This window comes from Ovis aries, chromosome 3 (genome assembly GCF_016772045.2).
Source record: "Ovis aries strain OAR_USU_Benz2616 breed Rambouillet chromosome 3, ARS-UI_Ramb_v3.0, whole genome shotgun sequence".
NCBI lineage: Eukaryota > Metazoa > Chordata > Mammalia > Artiodactyla > Bovidae > Ovis > Ovis aries.
In genome coordinates this window covers 11,506,043-11,522,946 of record NC_056056.1, presented here as the reverse complement: position 1 = coordinate 11,522,946, position 16,904 = coordinate 11,506,043, and the positions used below count along the sequence as shown (strand labels likewise).

The 16,904-nt window shown below is 55.1% G+C and overlaps 1 protein-coding gene across 4 annotated transcripts in view; it reads left to right on the top strand.

Annotated features, from left to right (window-relative positions):
- Window positions 1-16,904, top strand: part of NEK6 (NIMA related kinase 6) — an 85,168-nt gene that overhangs the window by 43,089 nt on the left and 25,175 nt on the right. For all 4 annotated transcript variants that reach the window (XM_015094197.3, XM_042245719.1, XM_060413799.1 and 1 more), the window contains 4 exons: window positions 217-335; window positions 9,851-9,991; window positions 11,379-11,441; window positions 14,750-14,860. In XM_015094197.3, the coding sequence (XP_014949683.1) occupies window positions 246-335; window positions 9,851-9,991; window positions 11,379-11,441; window positions 14,750-14,860 (405 nt within the window). In that variant the 5' untranslated portion in view covers window positions 217-245. The remainder of the gene's footprint in view (window positions 1-216; window positions 336-9,850; window positions 9,992-11,378; window positions 11,442-14,749; window positions 14,861-16,904) is intronic.

Genomic DNA, 16,904 nt, shown 5'->3' with positions numbered 1-16,904 from the left:
TGCTTTCACCTCTGTCCAGCAGGGCTAATCCTAGCAGCCTGGTCGGGACAGCGTAATGGAGGGAGGTGTGTCACGTGGGCTGTCGAGCCACATCCGAGCCACATCACCATGAGCAAGTTACTCGACAGCTCGGCCCCTCAGCCTGCACATTTGTAAAAGGGGACAAGTGAAGGAGCGCAGGCCTGTGTGTAAGAAAGCCCTCATTTTCTGTTGCAGCCCGTGCCCTCGTGAGGCTGGCATGCAGGATGGCAGGACAGCCCAGCCACATGCCCCACGGAGGGAACCCGAACAACCTCTGCCACACCCTGGGGCCCGCGCACCCTCCTGACCCACAGGTAAGCCCTTCTCCGTCATCTGCAGTGCATCGGAGAGTCTCAGAGGATCACTGATCCCTGAGGCTGCTTCATCCTGGCCACGAGAGGAAGCCCCTTGGCAGCCCCAGACACCTTGAATGCTTCCCGTGATGGGGGCAGAGTCACCGCCTGACCATTCGGCCCTCCACCTGTCAGCCACACTCACAGATGCCCTCTGGGCTGGGACGCCAGGCATTGGATCTGCCCCTGGGGTTTCCATGTGAATGTAAGGGCTTTATTTCAGAGGGATCAGCGCTGGTTAGGACAGACGTAGAGGGAGTCCTAGAGGCCTGGGCAGAGTGAGGGGTGCAGGGGAACAGGCGGAGCGCACCTGGGATCAGAATGTGCTTCCTGACTGAGCCGGACTCCTCCTTTCTGGTCTCAGCTGTGCTCTGGCCCTCCCCGTAGCCTCTTTGTCTGGGCAGCAGAGTTTCAGGGACACTGGTTCCCTTCCACCTGCCCCACCCACCCTCTGTGTAGAACCTCGGAGAGCCAGGCAGCCTTTCACAGCTTCTCAGAAAGTGGCTTCTGGGATTCTGGGCTGCCCGCACACCCCACACCTTTCACTTTGCACTTTTCCCTGGGGTGCCCTCCTCGACTCCTCCAGGCCTCAGTCCAAATGCCGCTGCCCCTGAGGAGCCTTCCTGTTCCCCTCTCTGCTCTGTGCTGCGTCCAGACCTGAGCACAGGCGCTGGGTCAGGGCCACGATTGCATGCACTGGGACACTGCCTCCCAGGTCGGCCTCCCTTCCTAGACAGAATCTTCTGGGTTGGGCTTCACCTGCCAGGTTCGTGAGCTGCGTGCATCCACCCAGGACACAGTCGTGTGCTAACAGAGCCAGGTCTGCTTTTAAGGAGCACACAGCCTCACGGGAGAGAAAGACAAGAAAGGAAGCAGAAGAAACTGGGGGCCGTGGAACTCAACAAGGCATGTGGTCTAAACTAGGGGACCAGAGAGACCTCCTGGAGTCAGTGGCTTGCAGAGACCTGAAGGGGGGCAAGGAGCTTGGCTGGACAGATTGGCCGGTGCCAGATGCTGTTGGGTGCTGTGGGCAGCCCGGAGTGATGAAAAGTAATTGTTGAGGGTTGGCTTTTGTCCCAGGCCTATGAGACCTAAATCAGGAGGAGATTCAGAGAGAGCCACCTTCCTGAGTCTTGTTAGGATTGTCACAGCTTCTAACTGCCTAGTTCTGTTGGAAGACTTCAGGTGGACTGGTGTTTGACCTTCTTGGACAGGGTTGCCATGTACAGTTGTACAGGTTCTGCACTGCCTAAAGGTGCCCGGCCGAGGAGGCAAGGTGAGTCTGAAGTCCTTCTCCTGTACCTGAGCTCTCATTCAGCTGTGCTTCCTGGTGTGAGACTAATCAGTCCAAGGAAAGGTGCACCTCTGTAGATTCACACAGAGGTGACATGTGAAGTATAAACTGCATATGTGTGGGCTCACAGGAGGTCCACAGGCAACCATGCTGTTCATCCTACCCATCCCAGTCACTGGCTGGGATGTAGGGGCCCATCTTCACGGTGAAATGTGGGGCGGCAGGTCCCAGAAAACTGGGAAGCCTGTAGACACTGCTGGTCCAGGGTCCACCAGGACACCTCCCCAATGGCTGGGGGCAGCGGGCCTCCTCGGGTAATGTAGCAATTTGTCATATTAAGTCATTCACTAACAATTGAGTCCCCCTTGATTAATCTCCCAGAATTAGCCAGTTGCATTTTGAGCAATTAGGGTTAATTACAGCCTCATTTGGCAGAGCAGAGAGGCCTGTAATTATTTCATGAACAAGGCGAGGAGGTGGTGGGCTGCGGTGGTGGCACCGTCCGGGTGTCTCTTTGCACATGTTGGAGTGGGTAATGACGTAGTTAAGTGTAATTAGATATGATTACTCAGCGTTGGCAAGTGGCTGGCGGGAAAGATGCCCCTGGTCCACCAGTATCTGGCCAGGTCTGTGGAACTGGGGCACAGCCACATTGACGCTGGGGCTGCTGCAGGGTGGGGCTGGAATGAAGAGTCAAGCGCTCTGTCTCCCCTCATCTCGTAGAGCACTGGTATTTAAACACCGTCTGGGGAGAGATCATGGCTCGAATCTTGTCTGTTTCAGGACATAGAAACACCTCAAATTGATGGCACAGGCATTTTCCTTTATGGCAGGAGGCACTGCTGTTTCCCTGAAGTCATCCTTAGAGAAAAGAGCCAGGCTGCATGATAGCAAGAATGCTGTGCTCTGGACCAGGCAGGATGTGGTTCCTCACTCCATTCCCTCACTAGCCAGGTGACATTGGGTAAATGACCTCTCTGAGCCTCAGTTTCTTCTTCTGTAAAATGGGGCCACAAAGAGAGTGAGATGGTATGTTTTAAACACCCAACATGGTATCCAGCATTGTGGGTGTTAAGGAAATGGTATGTGATTGATCTTACTCTTATATTCTAGAAATCATTTTAGTTTTCACAGCTCAAGAGCCCAGGGCTGGAAATATCCCCAGGGTAGGAAAAACAATTTAGTTAACATGCAAACTCTGACTTTTGTTAACCTTCTGTGTCCAAGGCTAGTGGTTTGTTCATCTGAAGGAGCTTTCTAGCTCTGGGTGCTGTCAGCCTATGAAAATAAGTTTGCTGAACCGGGTAGAATTTTATGTGAAATTCATATAGACTTGGAGAAGCTGAACATGCTTGCTTTTATGGAGGTTTCAAATGAATGAATGAATGGAGTTGAGAAACAGAGCTTAAAATGCCCCTTTGGTTTATGATTTTTACCGGTTTGCTTCAGAGCATTTTCATCAGGAAAGAAATGCAAGGCTGAGCTGACCCACTAAGAACCATATGAATTTCCAAGAAGGAGAAAGGTGTTCTTGTCTGAGAAAGCCCCAGTTAATGTGTCTTCCATTCTGGAAAGTCTTTGCAAACCTGCTTGGGACATGCCAAGTTCAGTTATATTCGTCACTGTTCGGAGAGAGGAATGTGCGTATGTTCAGGGGATGGGGACAGCTGTCACTGGTTCTGCATGGCCCCACAATCTTCATGAAAATCTTCCTAAAGCAATAATGGTAGATAAGATTTAACGATCAAATATTCATGGCCATTAAAATTCAAGAAGTGTTTGCCAAGTGCTATAAATTCAGCAAGTGCTTGTCTCCTTTCTGCCTTGGGTCTGCTGGGGAGCTCTACACATAAGTAGATAAAGACCATGTAGAGGAAAGGCTCCCAGGGAGGGATGAACGGACGCAGAGAGAGCCTGGAGAGTGGGGTGGCTTGTTCTGCCCCGGGGGTCAGGGTTGATGAGGAAAGCTCTAGAAAGGAGATGACGTGGGCTGATGATGACCAGGAGTTTGGGGGTACGACAGGGAGAGGGGATGTTCAGGAAGCAGAAAGAACCCAAGCTGAAGGTGCAGGATCAGTCGGGTTAGATAAGCATTTAAATACCTGTGCTCAAGTAAGGTAGCACAGCAGGTGTTTATGAAAGGTCTGGAAACCACGCTGTCATTTGGCATTGTACCTGCAGCAAATGGGAAGCCCATTACGGATTTAAATTGACAGAGGGTTGGGGTTTTATGTCCCTAGTAGCTGGTCACGAGTCAAGTGAAAATAGGAGGTCACATGATGCTTTGACCTTAAATGGGCTGGACACGAGGAGGGAAGATTCCAGAGACTTGCAGCAGGGAGAAACCAAGTGCCCTCGGTAACTGAAGGGATGAGGGGGAGAGGGAGGTCGAGGACGTGGCCAGCCTGCTGGCATGGGAGCTGATGCTCTTCAAGGTTTGTTTCCCTTCAAGTCTCTGCTTGTTAGTCGTTGGAGCCGATTCCAGATTCTCTCATCCGTGTGTTTAAGCTCAGCCTTCCCGGAGCTTGGTTCATGAGGCTTGTCCTGGGGGCGCCGCCACAGCCGAGATGATGTTAGGTTTTGTCATCAGGCGTCTAGATGTTCAGGCGTCTTGCTCACCGTTCCCATGAGCCGATGGCACAGAGCTGAATGTAGACAGACTTCCAAGTTGAGACAGTCTCGGTGGTGGTTGTACCTACATTGCAATGCCTGGCACTTACCTCATTCCATCCTCCTACCAAGCCAGAGGAGGAGATCTTATTTAAAACTCTCTGCAGGGGAGGAAATCGAGATGCGTGTAAGTTGTCCGTCTTGCTATCGAAGGGAAAGCCAGCAGTGACTCCAAGTCCGGTGGCCACATAGAGCCCTTCTCGCCACTCGGGCTGCAGGAGGGGAGGCTGGCTTCAGGTACAAAATTAGCCAGACCATGAAGAGCTGAGTGAGTCTGGCCTCATAAAGAGTCTGACAATATGGACTCTCTGTAAATCGCGCCCTTCTTTTGTGCCAGGCAGATTTAAAACACATCGCTGTATACACATACACCGAATCCATTAGAAGTTCCCGGCACACAATGTCAGATGTCTTTAAAGGTGAAGTTCGTTTACAGGAAATGTCATTCTGATGAAGTGTGCTTTTTAAAATCGTAGAAGCGATTGCCTTAAAATTAATGATGCATTGCAAATATCAGGGAAAAAAGACCCATCCAGTGTAAAGATGATTAAAATTCAGGTCAGAAGTCTGACTTAGTCAGGCTAAATTTTTTAATGAGATTTCAGAAAATTAATTGGGCGGATGCATTTTTATTCTTTTAACATGTAATTTTATGCTCCTGTTTTTTTTTTTTTTTTTTTAAGGATTTGTCGATGGCTGAGGCTTACCATGGTTCAAACATTTTAAACTCAAATTAACACAGGGTGAAGGGCGTTTGTGGCCTAATTTGATCTGACTTGGGAAAGAGAGCTGAGTTTCACCAAGCTTTCTGGGGTGGCAGTATCCTGGAGTGGTCCAAGACACCGGGTTCCCCTGCTGTTTATCTGATGTTGTCCTCCCATCTCTTGGGAGAGTGGGGTCAGAGCTAGAAGTGACTCAGGACCTTGGCCATATCCTTGACTCGTGACCCCACCAGATTCGTCCTACTGCCCAAGGAGTTGTTCCCAAGGGTTCCTCCTCTCTCAGATCATGAGTGCCCCCTCTCAGGCCCACTGCCACCTCCCTGTCCCTCTACCCCATCTCTTCTACCTTTGGGGGAGAACTAAGGGGCTCCCACCATGGGGAAGGGGGATGAATAGTCAGAAATGGCCTCTGGTGCCCACAGCACAGCCTAGAAAGGGGGGCAAGCCCATCATCTAGTTCTTTGTCCCTGGCAAATAGCCCTGGGTGACTGATGGAAGGACAGTCAACTCAGAGGCTGCAGGTACATCCATCTCATCCCTTTACTGTAGCCAGAGGATGTTGGGTAAATGACCTCCTGAGCTTCAGTTTCCTCATATGTGAAATGGGGCTATGAAGACCTAGTTAAATGAGATGGTGTTCTTTAAACACCCAGCACCATGGGTGCTAAGGAAACGGGATGTCATTGATCTTAGTCTTGCATTTTAAAATACATTTTACTTTTTACAGCTAGAGAACCCAGAGCTAGGAATATGCTCAGCGCAGACCCTCGGTGGGATGGGAACGCAAGTGGTATTGATAACGCCAGCTGACAATTCCCTGTGTTTATTCCCTGGGCCAGGCTCCCACCTGCCTGGGCACTGTGCACACCCTGCCTTTGTTTCTCCCCAGCCCCTGGGAAGTACGTGCTGCATTCTCCAGACATTCTGCAATGCCAAACCAACAGTAACAATAACAAACATGATAACGCCAAATATGCAGCATTTCCTAAGTACCGGGTCCTCTTCTAAGCATTCACTCATTAACTTATTTAACCCCCAACAGCCCTCTAGAGGGTTGTTGGACAACCCTCTTAAATAGGTCTTCATAGCCCCATTTCACAGATGAGGAAACTGAGGCTCAGAGAGGTCATTTACCCAACATCCTCTGGCTACAGTAAAGGGGTGAGGTGGACGTACCTGCAGCCTCTGAGTTGACTGTCCTTCCATCAGTCACCCAGGGCTATTTGCCAAGGACAAAGAACTAGATGACGGTTGGACAGATGACGGTTGTTCAACAGATCCCAGTTGGACAGATGAGGAAACTGAGGCCCAGAGGGCTCTCTGGAAAGAGGCAGAGCCAGGACTTGAACCCAGGCCTCCAGGCCCCAGTGTCAGCATTTCAGCAGACTGGGCCAGAGTGGCTGTCACCTCTCTGCCACCCTGGGCCCTGGGGTTGTATTTTCTCTAGGAGGCAGAGTGGGGTCCCTGACATAACGGGACAGTAAGTGTTAAATGAGCCGTTTTCAGACAGGCCGTCAGGAGGGATGACTGTCGGCCCCACCGTCGTGTGGGCTGTTCGGGGCCAACCCTGTCTTTGCCCAGCAGCTTAGAGCTCCCAGACCCTCTTCTCCTGGCGGTCCTGGGGCTGGGTTTCTAATACCCCCATCATGGCCCACCTCTCTCCCCTGCAGGAACTTGCCGGGGGCCCACCCAGGAGGTGGGTGGCAGCAGGGAGAGGCCTGGCCTTTGGGGGCAAGAACTCAGTTCAGCAGTTCCTTTTCTGCTCCGAGTCCCTGAGTTAGATTGGGGTCAGGACTCTGCTGGCTCAGGCAGCTGCACCCCCAGAAGCCCTGTATCCTGTAGTGAGCCCTGCCTGAGCAGGGGTCCCCTCAGGGACAGGGCCCTGTCCTGACCCCGGTGGGGGTGGCAGCAGCCCCTGAGCCCCCTCACGCTGCACTGCCCCCTGGGTAACCTGCCCCCTCCTTGGAGCCTTCCTCTAATTAGGTTGGATGGGTTGTGATAGGAAATGCAAATCTGGGTCATCGCATATTCAGAAGTGCAAGGCGGTCAGCCAGGCTGGCTGGGTGGTCCCTATCCTTTGGGAGCTTCCAGCCATGGAGCTGGACCATATGGCCTCTGGGGAACGTCCTTGAGGTGGGTGGAAAGTGCCAGGGACTCTGGCCACTCATCACTCCGCATTGGCAGAAGTAGGATCCTTAGAGAGCACGCCCTCCAGACCCTCGCTGTCCCCAGGGAAACAGGTGGGGCAGAGAGACCCTGCCCCTTGTCGCCGGGCAGCATGCCTGGCTTTCCGTCATCCGGGAGTTCAAGTCCCAGCTCCCATTGCCTGGCTGTGCCTCAGGGTCCTTAATCATAAAGTGGGATCGATAAGCCTCGTTTTACAAGCTGTTAGGGGACTTCAGTCGTTAAGCCTGTCTCATCACCTAGGACACCAGCAGAGGCATGGTTGGCGCCTAACACGCGAGACAGCGTGGCGCTGTCGCCCTGACCACGTGTGGCTCCTCCAGGGGCCCAGAGCGTTGCCTTCTTCTAGGGAGTGTGGTTTCCGCTGTGCCCACAGAAGTGACAGTGGCCGGGTCACAGACTCCCTTGTGCTCCCAGCTATTTTGAGTGCATTTCGTTGTGTCCTTTGACACACGTGCCCTGAGCACTTGCTTGGCAAGTCAGAGCCCCAGTTCAGGGGGCACAGAGGGGACTAAGGCGGAGGCCCATGGTGGGGGCACAGGTGGGGCTCAGGTGGCTGAAGCTGGGAGGCCTGACTAGTCACAGGGTCTTGATGGGAAAGCAGAGTTGGGTGGTAACATGTACAGGGTGAAGGGAGTATCCTGTCCTGGTTCAAATCCCCGGTGTTACTCACGGTACGGTCTGGAGCCTCCCCTCTGAGGCTGTTTCCTGAAACGGAGTCACAGTGATGTCTGCTCACAGGGTCCCGGGAAGCTACGCGCACGGTGCCTGGCATGTAGTACCTGCTTAGTAAATAACATGCTCGCTCCTCTGAGGTGAACGCTGGGTGTGCATGTAGGTCCATTGCTGAGACTAAAGAGCTTACCTGGCAGAGACTGGCAGGTGGTGGATGAGAGCACCGTCTTCCTCCTCCGCCAGCCTACCCCCCTGCTCAGGTCCCCAGGCAGAATGTCTTAAAATCTCCCATCACGGGAGGTAATTATGCCTGGAGACTTGAGTCAGGGTGGGCCCAGCGATTGTGAGCTGCAAAGCTGAGTTCCATCTCTCAGTCCTGGCAAGAAGGTGCCTGTTAGAATTTCCTTGATGCAGAGCTGGGCCATGGCAGGTACAGAGGTGGGGAGTAGCCGCTCAGGCCCCAATCCTCCAACCCCGACCTCCTCATTCCTGCCCCGCCCAAGCCTGTCCATAACATGGCTGCAACCGCTAAGCACTTACTGTGTGCACGGCTTAGCAATCTTGCCGAATTCTCTTAGCCACCCTACTTCTTCTACCCTATGGACAGGAAACCAAGGCTCAGGGTGGCTTGTGTAACCACCAAGGTCACCAGCCAGTGACCAGGCTGACGGGCTCCACAGCCAGTCACACGGGGGTTCCCAGGGCTCCTCCAGGAATGACTGGTCTGCTCTTGGCATTCCTGGTGGGGAGAGTTCCAGAACACAGCACAGGGGAACTCCTGACCTTTGGCCCCTCAGAGGCTCTGGCCAAACTCTGGAAGAGGCGTTTCCACTTCTGAAAATACAGTGGCTTGCCCTGCTGTGGCAGGTGTTGGGGGGGCCGGGGGCCCTCTGGCTTTCTTGCCCCACCCCTGTTCCCCTGAAGGAACTCTGCACACCTTTCTGCACACCTACTGTGTGCAAGTCACCCAGCAGCAACAGACCCCATCTTCATGTCACCACCCAGTGGGGAGGGTCCCCAGTGGGTGTGATTCCCCCACCTGAGAGTGGGGGTGTAGCAGGAGGGAGGGCCCACCCTGCCAGGCTGTCGTGGGGCTCCCTCTGCCCTTCCCCCCGCCCCCTTCTAGGGCCCAACAGTGGCTCCCCCTCCTCTCCTCTTCCTGAGACCACCTTTGCAGTTGTGTTTTGGGCAGAGGGTGGACCTGGCCGCTGTGCCTCATCTGTTTGGCTCCATCCTGGGCAGGTCCTGCAGCTTAATCATTGCCTTCAGTGCTGACCCCTGGAGAGTCATCACAGTGCCCAGATTCTTCATGTTGCCATAAAGGGGACAGTTTATCCAAAGAATGGGCTCCGAATGTCAGGCTGCGGGTTTAACCTGTGTGTTCCCATCTCTGTGGTGGGAAAGCTACCCTGGGAGGGGAGGTTGCTGCTTCATGGGGTGACTTGAAGGATAAGGGTTGGGGGTGTGTCCTGGAGCCCTGGGGCTGACAGGACCCCGCAGAGCCTCCCTCCCCTTGGCGGTGTGGCTTTGCTAGTTGCTGCCTTAGATGTTTATTGCACCTGCTCTGCTGGTCGGCTCCAGCCGTGACAAAGCGTTCAGGAGTGACCAAGGCAGACGAGGCCCTGGTCCACGAGAGTGGAGACAGAAACGAATAAAGAACAAGTGATCCGATACTGAGGGATGGAGACAAGCATGTGGAGGAGCCCAGATCTGCAGAGGGGCATCGTCGGGATCAAAGGGAGATGGTGTGGAGAGCGCCAAGGGGCGAGGGGGCCTCTGATAGTGAGGGGGCGATCAGGGTCCCTCCTTCACCCTGAAAGGGTGTTGCCGGGGCTGGGGAAGGGGTAGCACCGCCCCCCAAACCCCATCCCAGGTCTCAGCCCTCCACTCCGCCTGGCTGGTCACTGATGCCCTCTGTCTTTCCCCTCCAGAGGCACCCCACGGCCCTGTCTTTTCGCTGCTCACTGGCCGACTTCCAGATCGAGAAGAAGATTGGCCGAGGGCAGTTCAGTGAGGTGTACAAGGCCACCTGCTTGCTGGACAGGAAGACAGTGGCTCTGAAGAAGGTGCAGGTGAGCCAACAGCACCGTGGGGTCAGAACTACACAGCAGGAGCCGGCTGGTGGCTGATCACTGTGGCCCTGGGCTAGTCCTGCCACTCCCTGAAGAAAACCCGGGAAACTGGCACTCTCCTCACTCACGGGGCTGTGGAAGAATTAGGCGGCCTGGTCTTTGCGAAAGCTCCCTGTGAACCATAAAGGAAAACAAGGACGAGCACATGCTGAGTGCCTGCTGTATCCTGCGTTATGCTGGAGCTCACAGAATCTTGATAGCGGCTTTGTGGGTTGGGGATTATCACCCCATTTTTCGGAGGAGGAAAACTGCAGACACATGAATAACTTACCAGGGCTGGTGGGGGAAGCTAAGTGGGAGCTGAGGCTCAGATCTGCAGCCAACTGACCCTCTCTGGTAGCTCTGGGCTACTGCCCAACCTCTGAGTCCCTTCTAATCGGAGGAGTGGGGTCAGGCAGATGTATTCTATGCAGCAAAGCTCAAGGAGAAAGCTGCTCGTGAGAGCCTTTGGGCCCCTCTGAATGGCTCTTTTCTGCAGGAAATGGCCTTGAGTCCTCCAGCAGGGCTTCCACAGCCCCTCGACTTGCTCATTTACCTTAAAGAATGAGATTAACCGGCTGGGCAGAGGAGGCCCAGCAGAGGGAAGGCAGTTCAGACACAGTCACGAGGTGGGGAGACGGGCAAAGAAGCCCCACCTGGAGCCGGACAGTGTGATTCTGTCCTTGCGGATCTGGGTGCTGCACACGTGGCCTGGGATGGCTGGAGGGGACACGGGCTCCTCGGTTCAGAAAAGGCCCGTGTTCTGCGTTTGTCTGCCGGGGACGGGCTCACCCGGGTTCTCTCTGTGTTGGTCTTTAGTGCTGGGATGGGTTCTGCGGTGGGGCGGCTGTAGTGTCGCCCTCTGGTTTGTTCCTGTAAGTTAGGATGTGCTGGGAGGCCCCACGTGCAGTGAACACAGGTCCTGGGGGCCATCAGGGGGTGCATGCTACACCCTTTCTTCTAACTTGGTCCACATGACTGCCCAGTGAGGTCAGGCTGTTGGCCCCATTTATAGACGTGAAGACTGAGGCTCCAAGGGTATTTCCTGTCCTACCCCTTACCGGTGCATGACCTTAGCAAGTCACAGGACTTCTCTGGACCTCAGTCTCCTCCTCTGTAAGTTGGCCGCAGTAACCCCCGCCTCATAGGAGCTGCTGAGATGATTCGGTGGGAATTGGTCAGCACAGCGCCTGGCACGTGATGGGCACCCAGTTATCCGAACCATTGTCCTAAGGGTTCCCTCTGCAAGGAGGCGTGAGAACCCAGATTGGGGTCCTGGGCCTTGTGCTCCCTCTGGGGCTCTGGGTGCTGGTTTTAACCACTCTTTCTCTGTCTTCTCTCACTCAAGATATTTGAGATGATGGACGCCAAGGCCAGGCAGGACTGTGTCAAGGAGATCGGCCTCCTGAAGGTGAGTGCCCTGCGCCGAGCAGGAGCCCCACGCTTCCTTGGGCCAGGCTGGGCTATGTCGTGACCATCATAGCCCCTTAGCCCTTTAAATTCAGAAACAACGTATTTTGGAGGAGGGCAGTGGCTGGTTTGTCCTCCTGTGGCTGAGTGGGGACCCCACCTCACCTCTGCCCAGTCCTCGCGGCGCCCCAAGACTGGCTGTCCGTGCCCCTTGCGGATCTGGATGTGGCAGCCGTGGACCAGGCTGTTGGGGAAGGAGCGGAGGTGGGCATTGGGTCCGACTGCGGTCTGTCTGTCTGTCTCCCTGTCGGTCTCATTACATCTTTGCTCTCAGCCTTGTGCCCTTGTATTTCTACTCAGAGGCACACACATCTGAATATTCAGCCAGGTGTGTTCTCTTCTTCTCTCCCATTCTTGTGCATCCAGGAGATGCTCTATGCCAGGGAGACAGAGCCGAGCCAGTCTGGGGCACTGGGCAGAATTAACAGCCAAGCACAGGGCCCCAGGTTCTGGGAGCTAGAGGGGCTTGGGGCCCCTGAGTTGTCCACCTTTTGGACTCTAGCCAGGCCTCCATCAGGGAGGAGGCAGGATGCACAGCTGGGGATGGGGCCCCCCGGGAGTAGCTGATGTGCCTGCCCCTCTGTGGGCAGAAGTCCTTGGTTCCACCAGAGCTGGACAGGGTTGTATGAAGGACAGACCTGCGGGGCCTGTCCAGGGCGAGGGATGGTGGTGGATGGTGTCTATGGTCATCCTTTCCGCCTTCCTGCTGGCTTCCCCTCCGGTCTCCTGAGAGTCAGAGATGACAGAACTTTCTGGACTAGACCTATTTCCCTGGTCTAGGGGTGGCTCTCCCTGGGGCTCTGCCCTCCTCCCCAGGTTCAGGATTCCACCTGAGAATTAGGAGGTGATGGAGGAGAAAAAAAGGGATGGGCTTTGGAGGCCCGGGATCCTGGATTCAAACGCTGATGTCTTCGTTTACAAGCTGTGTGACCTTAAGCATATGACTTAACCTCCCTGAGCCTCAGTTTGCCCATCAGCTCAATGGAGAGAATGCTGGCCTCACAGGATATGGGCAGATAGAGAGAATTAAATAAAATAGTATCGGGGGAGTTCCCTGCTGGCCTAGTGGTTAGGATTCCAGGATTTCCTTTCCGGGACCTGGATTCAGTCTCTGGCTGAGGAACTGAGATCCTGCAAGCAGCGTGGCATGGCCAAAAAATAAACCAATGAAAAAAATTTTAAAATAAAATAGTGTCTGAAGAGGGCCTGGCACAGGAGAGCACACAGTCAGCACTGACTTGGTGTCCTGTCTCCCCACATAGAGAGCAAGCTTGCTTGGCAGCTTCCTGTAAAGTGGGGCTACTGGTACTGTCAACCATGGCACCCGCCACCCCACCACCCAGGGATTCCCAGGCAGGAGGGAGAACAGACAGGCGGCAGATGGTGACCGTCGAGTGACGCTGGCAGACGCAAGGGCCCCAGGGAAGTCGTGCAGCGCCCAGGGCCTGCTCTCAGAATCTGGAAGGCTGAGACGGGCCTGCTGCAGGAGCCGTGGCAGCATGGATGGGCGTGCAGGTCACGGTGGACTCGAATGCCACATTCAGGATGTGAGACTTGAATGTGGGGACAAGAGGGGGCCCCGCAGTGGCTGAGCGTGAGGTGCCGTGGCCATATGGGAGTTGTGGATGCTCGCTGGGGTGGCCCTTGGCTGTGATGGGTCCCAAGGGGGAGCCTAGAGGCTTGTAGGGAGGTATCCTTAACTCCAGCTATCACAGGTCCTAAAATACTCTTCAGATAACATTTTGAAAGTTTTACTAAATGGTTAACTTTGGACCCAGTTGTGATCCCTGAAACTCTGATTCCCCAGCCCTGGGGAGTGGCTGTCTGGATCACACACCCCTGTCTCCCTACTCGTGGCCAAGAACACACGTGTGTTGCTCACGTGAGTAAGGGATTGTACACGTGTGCACACTGAGCCAGCCTGTTTGGTTCTTGGGCTCAGAACTGAGTGATCACAGCCTCTTTGGTGAGGCCGCCCCAGGTGGCATGACCCAGGCCTGCCTGGTGCGGGGGCTCTGACCCGCCCCCAGGCTGCAGTGCCACTGAGCGTAGTCAGCTGTGGGCTTCGCAGGCAGATACACCCCTTGCTCACTAGCTCTGGGGCCGTGGGTAAGCTGCTGACCACCTGGGGCCTTGGTTTTCTCATCTGTCTAAGGGGTTGATGACGAGAGTGCTGTCTTCAGAGGTGTTGTCGTGGGATTAGTGAGAAGATGCATTGAAAGGACTCAGTGTAGCATCTGGTCAGAAGCAGCCCCCATTGCCATGGTTATAACCTCTGCCACCAGGCCAGACCCTTTGCAGAACGTGACCCACCTCGCCAGCCTGCCTGTGGGAAGTCAACAGGATGTGCCAGGGCACGGGGTGTTTCCTACAAAACAGAAAGAAGCACGGTCCTTAGAGGGGCCACTGGGCGGCATCATTCATGCTGTTCATGCCAGGACCAGTGAGAGGCTGCCAGGAGGGGCGGAACAGTGGCGCAGCATAAATACGTGCCCTTCACATAGCACCTTCTGGGCCTTTGGAAAAATGTGCTTTCAAGTGGCCTCTGGGTGGGACCCCCGCTGGACAGGCTGACCATGCTGTGGCAGAATATTTGAGTCCCTCTGCCTTCCCTAGATCCTGGGGTCATTTCGGTATAGTTTAAGTCGTAAGGAATGCCAGGGTCTCCTGTCAGCCGAGCAGGGTCTGACTTCCGGCCAGTGGGGCGCAGTCCTATCTGACGATCACACGGGCCACGGTGATCAGGCCAGAATCAGGGCTTCATCACTGAGCACCATGCTCAGGGCAGCTCTCACACCAGGAATGATGTTTTCTCAAGATTTCACAAAGGGTGGGTCAGAAATTGAGAAAGTGGGAAGGAAGAAGGAAGGAGATGGACACTTCCAAGTATTCCAGGACCACTGAGTACAGAGGTGGAGTGGTGGGGGCCTGGCCCTACCCTGGAGGGGCCTGGGTGGTGCTGATGATGAAGAGGAGGAGGGAGAAAAGGGTCATTTCCACAGTGTCTGTTGAGTCTTAGCTGCAAGTGGTCACCATGTAGATATTTCAGGGGTATCAGCCCGTGTAATCTTCACAGTTTCTCTGCAAAAGATTATGCCCATTTTACAGAGGGGGACACTGAGGCTCAGGGATGCAAAATGGCTTTCCCAGTGTCACCCAGGTCTGCAGGCCATTCCCCCCAGATACTCGCCTCTCCAACTGTATCATCTCTCACTGACTCCATCTCCCTCTTTTTCTCTCTTTGGGCAGCAATTGAACCATCCAAACATCATCAAGTATTTGGACTCATTCATTGAGGACAATGAGCTGAACATTGTGCTGGAGCTGGCGGATGCGGGTGACCTATCACAGATGATCAAGGTGAGGGTGCCTGGCGGGAGAGCTGGGTCTCGGGGGACTGCCCAGGTCAGGTGCCCCCCTACCTCAGCCCAGATCCCCCAGTGTTCTGGCCTCAGGCAGAGGCAGCCACTCAAGGACACTCGCCCCCCACCCCCCTTGCTGATGCCCAGAGGCCTCAGTTATGGTCCCATCCACACTTGCTGGGAGAGGGTCAGCCACAGGCAGAAAAGACCCATCTGTGGTCCCTCACCACCCCAGCCCACCCATGGGCTCATGCCACTTTTGCCTCGCAGAAGGGATGGGGTATAACCCCCTGTAGGTCAGACCCCAGGTCTCAGACTCTGGGAAAGTGTCTTCTGCCTCATTTTATAGAAGGGAAAACTAAGCCCAGAGAGGCTGGAAGAGTTACCTGAGGATCCCCAGCAACATGGGGACAGACCCGTGCCTGTGGCCCAGGTCTCTGCTTCCAGTGGCCCTCCGGTGGCATCATCCCCAGGGGACCTTCCTGAGCCCCTCACCCCTTGAGAGACATCTTCCTTCCCATATAATGGGCGAGGTCAGGGATCTCAGAGATTTTAAGCAACCTGCCAAGTCCCACAGCAGCCCCCAGACTGCCCGTTCACACCCCCGCCTTGAGCCCAGGACTGGGTCCACCTGAGCCTGGACACGGGGACCATCACAGCCCCACCGATGGGGCACCCACTGCAGGTCACAGCCGTGCTGAGCATCTGCCTCACTCACTGAGTCCATACTATCCTTAAATAGCGAGGCTCAGAGAGGTTTTGTCACCTGCCTGCGGTAGCACAGTCTCTAAATGGGATCCCTGGGCCAGCGTGCTCAGCTTCACTCACCCCTCCTCCCTCAAGGTCCTCACTCCCCGGCTGTCTGGACCCTCATCCACAGACCGTGTTGGTGGGCCTGCATCGCTCCTCCCCCGAGCCCAGTCTGTCCCTGAGCGGGGCTGGGCCATGCTCGAGCCCCCACTCTGCTCCCAGCCATACTTGCAGACGGTCATAGACGCTGCGTCTTTCCCACCAGGCACTGGGGATTGAATGATTGCTCGGTACCTGCTCTTCTGAAATTTGGCTCCTAGGAATACGGGCGTCTCTGGGAAGCAGCATTACTTGAGCTGTTATCACCTGCTTTTATACTTTCGTTGACATATTAATGCGTTTGCAGGGATGTTAATCTCCACGCAGATCCCTGGTGGGAACAGATGTGCTGTATCACATCTCACTTCTCCCCCGCTCCCCTCACTCTTTTTCTCCTTCCTGCGTCATTCTCTCACTGAATACCATGCATCCAGACCCGCTCTGTGCCCACCCCCATGCTGCTGGCCTAGGCACGGCCCTCAGGGAGCGCGCCTTCTGATGGGAGAGCAGACCTATGAACGAGCAGTCACGCACAGCCATGAACAAGCCAAGTTCAGGGTCTGTGGAACCACCTTCCTGGAGGAGGTGACATGTTAGCAGGGAAGGCTTCCTGGAGGAAGTGACACATTAGCAGAGACCTGAGGGGAGACCTGCAAGCCTAGAGGCAGAATAGCTTGTGCCAGAGCCCAGAGGGATAGAAGCCCAGGGTCCACAGAGCACTTTGTCTGGTCAGGGTGCTGCACCCTGTCAGCCCCCATGGCCCTCAAACCCCCTCCCTCACAGCCTCTCAGCTCATGGAGGGGGCTGGAGTCAGACAATGGGGAGTTGGGGGTGCTGGGCAAATTATAGATCCCTCCCCTACCTGAACCTCAGTTTCCACTGCAGTTGTGGGGGCCTCATCGGGGAGGGCCGCTCGGGAGCTGCAGGGCCTGGATGCAAGCTCCTTCCATCCAGGAGAAACAGGAGGGAGGTGTGGTGGCATCCAGCATCCTTTGCACCTGGCCTGGGGTGGTGCCTCCCCTCACCCCAACTTACCCTGGGCCAACCTTGACCCAGGGTTCAAGTCGGTTACTCACACCCTTGGTTTCTAGGGCGGTGGCCCAGCTTCCAGGTGCTTCAGGCCCTCCTGTCTCAGGAGCCCTCCTCCTTATATGGCCTGGCACCTCCCTCCCTCCATCAAGGGCCCCTCACCC